At 60.0% G+C, this 9,019-nt stretch overlaps 1 protein-coding gene across 1 annotated transcript in view; it reads right to left on the bottom strand.

Moving 5' to 3' along the window:
- Positions 1 to 9,019, bottom strand: part of FGF18 (fibroblast growth factor 18) — an 18,893-nt gene that overhangs the window by 7,676 nt on the left and 2,198 nt on the right. The window contains exon 3 of the mRNA XM_006765453.2: positions 112 to 218. Within this exon, the coding sequence (XP_006765516.1) occupies positions 112 to 218 (107 nt within the window). The remainder of the gene's footprint in view (positions 1 to 111; positions 219 to 9,019) is intronic.

The following is a 9,019-nucleotide window of genomic DNA, read 5'->3' as shown; positions in this document are numbered from 1 at the left end:
AGAGGAGGGATGGTAGGGGGTTCGTTTCACCCACACTCACCGGGGTCTGTCTCCATCTGGGGCACCAGGGAAGACCCGCCCCAATGCCCGGAATTCCCGGCCACCACTCACCTTCCCCACCAGCTTGCCCTTCCGGTTCATGCACAGGTAGAACTCCGTCTCCTTGCCCTTGATCCGGACTTGACTGCCGAAGGTATCTGTCTCCACTAGGAGCTGGGCTTCGAAAGGCAGAAGCAGAAAAGGGACACGTTTTTTTACCAGGGCAAAGACTTGGCCTAAAGACTCAGCGGGAGGGTCCCTGACCCCGTCCTGGACCCCCCCATCCCTGAAACCAGGCCTGGGAGGGGCTTCTGCCGCGTCCCTCCCACTCGAGCACCCTCCAGGCGGGGAGAGGGAGCCGTCCCCACCTGCTCCCCACCCCCAGCCTCTCTCGACTCCACTTGGGACCCAGATGGCTCCAGCGAGTGGGGATTCTGCCCCTTGTGGCTAAATACCAGGTGTCTTCTCCCCTCATCGCCCAGCTCCCCCAGCCCCTCGGCTCCATTTCCCCAAAGCGGGCAGAGAGCCATACAAATAACCCCACACATCAGCAGTAGCAGTCTCTGCGATAAAGGCACAGACAAATGCTTGTGAGTTCTCACAGCACACACATGCTCATGCACATGCACGCACTGCCCACACACTGCACATGCCCTGCACACGCACTGCACAGCACGCACACACACTGCACACACACTGCACACACACTGCACACACACTGCACACGCACTGCGCACACACACTGCACACACGCTGCACACACACTGCACACGCACTGCGCACACACACTGCACACACGCTGCACACACACTGCACACGCCCTGCACACGCACTGCACACGCACTGCCCAGCACGCACACACCCTGCCCTGAACGACGGCAGAGGCTCCTTCCTCCAGGGAAAACATGTGAGTGTCCCTTTTGCCTCCGCACCTTTGCCACGTGAAGTGGGGAAGGCCCGGGGAGGGGAGGCCGTCTACAGAATTCCACTTTCCTCAACCAAGGTCATCACCTAACTCCCAGGGGCCCAGACGTCCCAATCAGGACCAATGCCCCCTGGTCCTGAGTAGGAGACCGCACCCTACACCACCCATGCTCCTCAGGGTGGGGGTCTCCAGAGCTGATCCCCGAACGCCTTGAAGGTCAAAGGCGAACTGCCCCTTGGTAGGCCCGCTGTGTCCAGACCCCTCCCGCCCTCTGCCAGTCCGTTTCCTCCCCGTAGCGCCCTGTGTGACGTCGGGAGGCCACGCACACTCTCCGAGCACTCTCTCCTCTCCGTCCTGAATCCCCTGCCGCCCCCTCCTTGCCTTCTCTGCCTGTGGCCCTCCCATCCTCACCCTCCCATCTCTGACCCTTTGCTTCCCAGCACCTGCCCCTCCCTCAGCCACAAAATTTTAATTTCACTGACAGGGGACTTGCTTCTCCATAACAGAAATCATAGCCCTCAGTACAGTATCCTTGGAGCCACAAAGAGCGGACCTCAGTGGCCCTAAAATACACGAGGTATGATTTTAATTAAAAAAAATTAAAAATATATACCCTGGTGCCCTGCTATGAAAATTAAAACCATCTGGAAAGCAGGATTTCCAATAATTAATCTAGCCCTCCTTTGACACCACTACTAATTAAAATATGATACCCCACCTTTCCACGGAAAAAAAGAAGAATTTACATAAAATTTAAAGATCTAACAAGAATTTAGTAATTCTAGAAACAAGGGGGAGGGCACATTCTTCTCTCCACCTTCCCCCATCCCTAGTAAACATCGAGTCAAGAACATTCCCCAACACAGAGATAGGGGTTGCAGGCCCCCGCTGCTCCCCAATTCAAACGCCCGATAACTCTCCCTGGAAGCTCGGTCCCGGGGACGCAGGCCCAAACATGCCAGCAGCCCTGGGCCGGGCTCTCTGCCTCCCTCACAGCTCCTGGGGTCGCAGACCCTCCTGGGGATGGGCTGTGGGATCAGGAGGTCTGCGATCCCAGGAGCTTCGGAAGGAGGCAGCGTGTGTCAGGGAAGGTGAGAGCTTTGGAGAGCACAGGCCTGAGTCTAAATCGCTGGCCCAATTGCACGACCTTGGGCCTCAGTTTCCCTGCCTGTAAAATGGGGGCAAGCATCCCTGATCTTCAATAGTGACTGTGAGGACTACCCAGAACGATACTGCAAAGGGCCGGCGCCTGTCCTCAGGGGCGGGGTGGGGGAAACTCGGTACCTGTTGTTCAAGTGTCCTAATAACCGCAAAACAAAACTGTTTTCCCAGAAGAAAAACATACGCACATTGTGAAAAGCCAGGTGTGCGTGCGAAAGGGCGGAGGTGGACCACACCTGCCCCCGGCCTGAACTTCCTTATCGGCCTCGGGGGGTCGCCGGCACCCCACACATCAGACAAGGCCTCCGGCTGGGACTTATGGGGTCTGATTCCCTTTCCAGTGTTGCCATCCTGGGCCGCGTGACCTCCACCCCCTCCCTGTGAGCCTCCGTTTCCTTTCCTGTGCAAGGCGGGGGCTCAACCCTATCCTGACTCTCGGAGACTCGGGGCAGGCTCTAGGACAGGGGCAGGGACGGACACTAGGAAGGAGATGAGGCCACAGGGCTGGGGCGCAGGCCACCCAAAGTGGCGCCCAGGGGGGACAGCTCCCACTGCTGCCCGATCTGAAGTCACACATCCCCACACGCCTGAGCATTTTGTCCCCATTTTACAGCGGAGGGAACTGAGGAGGGCCGACTCCAGGTCTGCCTCCTTCTGCTGGGGCCTGGGCTCCAGGGGAGGACACCAACTCAGGGAGACTAGCTCCGAACACAGTCCTCCCCCACTCATCAGCCACAGCCCAGCCCCCCGAAGGCAGCCCTGGCCTTTTCAGGAGCATCCGAAGGGCCTGGGGCTGGGGCTGTACTGCACCTTTTCGCCGGGCCAGGGGAGCCAGAAGTCTGTTCTCCCCCAACCGCAGCAGGCCATGGACTGGCGTAGACTCCACTGGGCGCGCATGACATAATGAGGGAGCAGGGCCAGAATTATGTAAAGTCTTTAGGGAGTAATAGCAGCAGCAGTTCTCAGAAGGAGAGAGAGAGGGGGGAAGAGAGAGACCCCACCCACCCAGGCCAGGTTTTCCCCAGAGCCTGCCTGGTCTTCAGCGTCAACGCCCCTCCCTCCATGACCCAAGCCCAAGCCCCAGGCCCAAGTGCAGCTGGACGAGACCCCTCCTCGCCGCTCAGTTCTGTTCTCGGGCCTGTACCAGGCCAGACGGGAGGAGGCGATGACATTCTCTCACCCCCCTCCTCGTCAGGCCTCCTCAGCACCCTGGCAGCCCCTCCAGTCTTCACAATTCAACAGCCTCCTCCCTCTGCCACTCCTGCCCCTCACCAGTCTCCCTCTATGCCTCTGCCAGCGGGATCCTTGCTGAAAGGCCCCCGGGGAGTCTCCGAGGCACTGAAAATCCAGCCCTTTTACCGGGACCCACAAGGGTGTGTGATCTGGTGCCTGTGGGCCATCCCACCTCCTGCCCTCCCCACAGCCCTCCAGCTAGCCAGCCATTGCACACACGCTGCCTCTCGAACACGAACAAGTCCCGCACACCGAACAAGTCCCGCACACCGGAGCCTCGGGCCTTTGCACTGGCTGGTCCCTCTCACCGGAGAATGCTTTGCCCAGAGCTTCCCCCAGTGACTTATCGCAAGTGTCACCTCCTCAGAGAAGCCTCCTGGCCATGCCGTCCAATGTCTTACTAGCCTCCCCCAGCCAGCACCCCACCCCCTGCTCCACTGTCCTCAAAGCTCTTCTCCAATTGTCTTATTTGCTACCGTTTTTATTGTCTGTCTGTCTTCACTAAAGGTGAGCTCCATGTGGGCAGGACCTGACCTGTCTTATTTACCGCTGCGATCTCCATCCAGCACTAGCCCATCCCAGCTCCCAGTAAATGACCAATCAGTCAAGTTTACTAAATGCATCAATTCGCTTGAGAGGGAGGAATGAGTAACGTGAAGAGCATGAGATTCAGGGAGGTGAAGAGACGTGCCCCGAGGCATAGCTGGTCAGAGCTGGGCAGAGGTTCGGCCCCAGGCTCTGATTCCACAGCCACTGCCCACCGGTGGGGTCTCTCCCGCCACTCCCTGGTCCCTGAGCTCCCATCCACCAATCCCAGCCCCGGGGCGACCATCACATATTCTGACTTGCTGTGTGACAAAGGGAAACACCCTGTCCCTCTCTGGGCCAGGACTAGGTGACCTGCAAGGCCCTGTTCCGTTCTGCCTTCCTAGAAAGTGTCAGTAACTTACATTCATTTAGAATGAATTTAGAGCTTATGATGTGCTGGGCGCTGTTCTAACAACCTACCATGCATTGTCTCACTTAATCCTCACAACCATCCCATGAGGTTAGAACTATTAATATCATCCCCATTTTACAGGTCCGAAAACTGAGTTCCAAGGTACACAGTGACGAAGTTCAAACCCAGGCAGGACTCAAACCCAGGCTGACTAACCTAGAAGTCGTGGTCTCAGCCCATCTACCCACCCCTCACTGCTCCCCGACACCAGTCCCTTTCCTGGGGAATGAGTGCGTGGACACCAAAGGTGGGCAGCAAAGGTCTTCGCCGTGACCTCACTTTCTGAGGGCAGAGGTCTAGGGGCAGAGAAGCCACACAGCCAAAGGTCAGGGCCCATCCCTCCCAGCTCCACTTCCAAATGCCCTTGAGGAAGGAGGGGTCCCCCGAGGGTCACCTTCAAGCTGATACTGGAAGGTGGGGAGCCCTCAGGAGCACCCAAGGCTCAAACCACAGTGAAAGGGGCAGAAATGCCAGGTCTGGTCAGGGAGTGAGTACGGGATAGGGGACCCCGTGACCCAGGCCCCTGAAAGGAAACAGAGCCCATCTCACCAGGTTCTGCACAGAGAGGGAGCCCAGCACCTGCCTATGGCTGGGCCCAGGAGCTCCCAGGCCGGCAGCATCCAGAGAGGAAAGCAGAAAAGGGGAAAGACTGGGAGAAAAAGGAACTGGCCAGAAAGCCCTTCCTAACACATGCTGTCTCCCCCCACCCCCGATGCCACCCCCGTTTCTCCAAAGTGGATGGCGTAACAATGGTAATTTTTTAAATAGCAGCTAATACTTAAGCATTTACCCTCTGCTGGGCACTGTGCTTGGATTGTGACTGTGGAATGTCTCACTAGCTCCTCACAACCCTAAGAGGGGTGCCCTGTTATGTCCCTTTTACAAATGAGAAAACTGAGGCACCGAGCAGTTAAGCTCCTTGCCAGAGTCACACAGTAGGGCCAGGATTTGAACACAGGCGGAGTATTAACTCCAGAGCTAGTCTGAGACAGACAGAGTCCGAGGCAGGCAGAGGGGCAGACCAGCGGCAGGCCTGTGACGGCCCAGAACAGAGAGGGACATTGGTTGGTTGGGTGATGGATTGGCTGATCACACCGTGATTACCTAGCGGGAATCTGTGGTCTGAAGACTTTGGTTTGAAGGGAGAAGCAGGGGGACCCGTACAAAGAGAGACACGGGAAAACAGGACCAGCGAGGGGGAGCCGGAACGGGTTTCTCCCCACCTCCACCTGCCAGGCCTCCGCGTAAACCCCAAGACCCCTGAGCACCCCGGGGGAGCCGGGAGCCAGGAGAGGCACGTGGGCCGGCCGCAGGCTGGCCGCTGCCTTCCAATGCTGACGGAGCTGCTGGCCGCTCTCCAGGTGTCGCCCTGCAGCGAGGAGCTGTCCTTGCCACAAAGGCACCGGGAGGGCCCAGGAATCAGGCTCCCTTCCTCCGCGCTGCAGGGGGGCCGGGTCGGGAGGAAGGGAGAGGGCCGGGGGCAGGGGAGAAGGGGTCCTTTCTGGAGATGTTTCAGCATCACACGCGATGGCCGTTCTCCAGAGGCGCCCATGGCTCTCCTTCTCCCCAAGTCCCCGAGGAGGCCGGCAGGCCATGTGGGCTCGCCGGGGAGGAAGAGGGGAAGAATCAATAGGATTGATCCGGGGCTATATTTCATCCTCGCCGTGGCTCTAATTGGCCGTTTCAGCTGTGGAGTCAGCGAGGTGTGGGTGGCCACTCCTCTGGGGACAGAATTCGTGGGACATGAGCTCAGACTGAGGATCAGTGCCCCTCCCAGCTGGGAGAGCCCCAAGGGGAAGCCGGCTATGCTGCACAGTAAGAAGTGCACTGGCCGGCAGGACCTACTGTGTGCGGCAGGACCTACTGTGTGCAGAGCACTTGCCCTGCGGGAGCCTTGCCCTCAGCACTCCCGGAAGCACACGTGAGCCATCCGTGCACTGGCTCGGGCATTGACTGGGCACCTGTTTACGGCTGGTCTGTGCCTGGGGACACAGCAGTGGGTGAAACAGACAAAAACCCTACCCTGAGGGAGCGTGCATTGGAGCAGGAGAGGCGGAGAGCGATAACTAAACAGACAGCAGGACGGCAGGCAGCGGAAGGGCTCGCACGAGGAATGTTCCCGCGCGGGGCCGGGCAGGCGCTCTCTGCGAGGGGACAGCGGAACAGAAGCCATGAGGTGTCTGGAGAGGAGCGTTCTCGCGCCCAGGGGGCAGCCAGCACAAAGGCTCCCAGATGGGAACGCACAGCGTGTCCAAGAGCCGCAGGATGGAGCGGAGAGAGCATGGACGGCGTGGAGAGCCTGGGGTGGGAGCGGCCCCCACGAGCCAGGCGGCCCTGACCCGAATGCATTCAAAGTGAGAGGAGAGCCTTTGGGAGCAGCGACCACCTTGCATTTGGCTGTGTGTGGAGGGTGAGCACTGGGCATCGGACTCAGAGAGCGGGGACTCGGCTGCCTCAGCCACACCAGCCAGCCCACGGGACCCTGCTCCCGGGACCCTGCTCCTGGGACCCTGCTCCTGGGACCCTGCTCCCGGGACCCTGCTCCCGGAACCCTGCTCCCGGGACCCTGCTCCTGGGACCCTGCTCCTGGGACCCTGCTCCCGGGACCCTGCTCCCGGAACCCTGCTCCCGGCTCACACTGCCCTCCCGCAGGTGCCAGAATGAGGTGATGGGGACTGGAGCATCCCCTGTCCCTCTCATCACCCGCTCAGCAAAAGCCAGGACCCTCCCCACATATCTTCCTGCGGAGCCACACAAGCCAGCCCCATTTTACAGCTCAGAAAACTGAGTCCCAAGGTCACACAGTGACGAGGTTCAAACCCAGACAGGACTCAAACCCAGGCTGACTAACCTAGAAGTTGTGGTCTCAGCCCATCTACCCACCCCTCGCTGCTCCCCGACACCAGCCCCTTTCCTGGGGAATGAGTGCGTGAACACCAAAGGTGGGCAGCAAAGGTCTTCGCCGTGACCTCACTTTCTGAGGGCAGAGAAACCCACAGAGCCAAAGGTCAAGGCCCACCCCTCCCAGCTCCACTTCCAAATGCCCTTGAGGGAGGAGGGGTCCCCCGAGGGTCACCTTCAAGCTGATACTGGAAGGTGGGGAGCCCTCAGGAGCACCCAAGGCTCAAACCACAGCGAGAGGTGCAGAAATGCCAGATCTGGTCAGGAGAGTGAGTACAGCATGGGGAGCCCCACAACCCAGGCCCTTGAAAGGCAAGTCCTCGGAGCCGGAGACCACGGGGAGACCCTCTTGCAGGAGGGCATTTTGCAGGTGCCCCAATGACTCCCTTCAGATGTCAGGCCGAGAGCGCCTGGGCAGGGCACCCCAGGGTGCACCTGCACCCCGTGCCGCCCACGGAGCCTAGCATAGGATCTGAGGTCCGGAGTGTGCGTGGCGATGCCAGATTCCAGGCATGAATAGGATCCTGTTCGTGCTTGATATTCACTGAAACTCCCAGGCTGGGCTCCAACCGGGGAGGAATGTGGGGCCCTGAGATGGAGCGAGCAATTTCCTGGACCATCCGGGGTTCCCTGACCAGGGACTACTGGCTGCCCCTCCCCCACAGGTAGGGCAGGCCCCCAACACAGCTCCGTCCTCCTGGCGTGGCTTGGCCACATAAATCACCCTCTCAATAATATTGGTATTGATTATCTAGATTGGAAGCCTCAATTGGCTCCATTGTCTCGCTTCCTTTCCTGGGGTTCACAGATGGGGTCCCATCCCCCCATCTGTGTCTCTAATGCGACATTTAAATGGAGTGGCCTCAGTGCCAGCAAGGCCCCGTGCTGCCCTGGGTGCTGGGGGGGGTAGGGGAGCGAAGCGCATATTCCTGGAGCGGGACTTATTAACGCCCGAGCTCATGGAGCCGGAGAAGCAGCCAAGATGGGCTGGGCCCGGACCCTCCACGTGCAGGACCAGAACCGCCTGAGCCTGGTGAGAAAAGCAGGGCCCGGGCCGCCAGACCCACTGAGCCCACGTCACATTGAGTGAGAGCCCTCGGCGACTCCCACTGCGGTCACTGCTATCGCCACCCTGGTCGTGTCCAGGAGGGAAGCTGAGGCCCAGAGAGGCCAAGGGCTTGCCTGAGGGCACACAGCAGGTGAGACTCCCCGGGTCTCTAGTTGGGGCAGAGGAAACATGGGGGCCAGTGGCTTCTGGAGGGAAGGGCCCGCTATCTGCACAGGCGCCTCTCCCTCCCGAGTTCCTGCCTCCTGTCTCAGGGCGTGGACAGATGGTTCAGACCAAAGTCTGTGCCCCCTGTGCTCTCCCAGCCTGGAGGGGCCAGCCAGAGCTGGGGGGACTCCCCAGGAGGGCACCTCCCTCCCGCCCGGGCCAGCCAGCTGCCCCTTCCCTGGCAGCAACTGGACAGCAGCTCCCAGGGAAAAGCGCCACCTGGGTCTGCCCAGCACAGCCAGACGTCCAGGAGGGGGGCACGGCAGGACGGAGGCCCCGCAGAGGCGGCAGCAGAGGGCCTGGAGCAGTGGGGACCAGGGGCGAGAGCTGGGGTCCAGGGAAGGAGGCAGATAGGACAGAGATGGTGGGGAGGGGCAGGCAGACAGGACCAGACACAGAGGGGGAGGGCTGAAGACCAGGAGGGAGGGAGAAGGACCCAGAGGAGAGAGACCTGGATGAGAGAGAAGCGGCCAGACCGGAAGGAGGG

Source organism: Myotis davidii, unplaced genomic scaffold, assembly GCF_000327345.1.
Source record: "Myotis davidii unplaced genomic scaffold, ASM32734v1 scaffold399, whole genome shotgun sequence".
In the NCBI taxonomy this organism is placed as follows: Eukaryota; Metazoa; Chordata; class Mammalia; order Chiroptera; family Vespertilionidae; genus Myotis; species Myotis davidii.
Note: the sequence above shows the minus strand (reverse complement) of the source record. Positions and strands in the feature narration are given on the sequence as shown.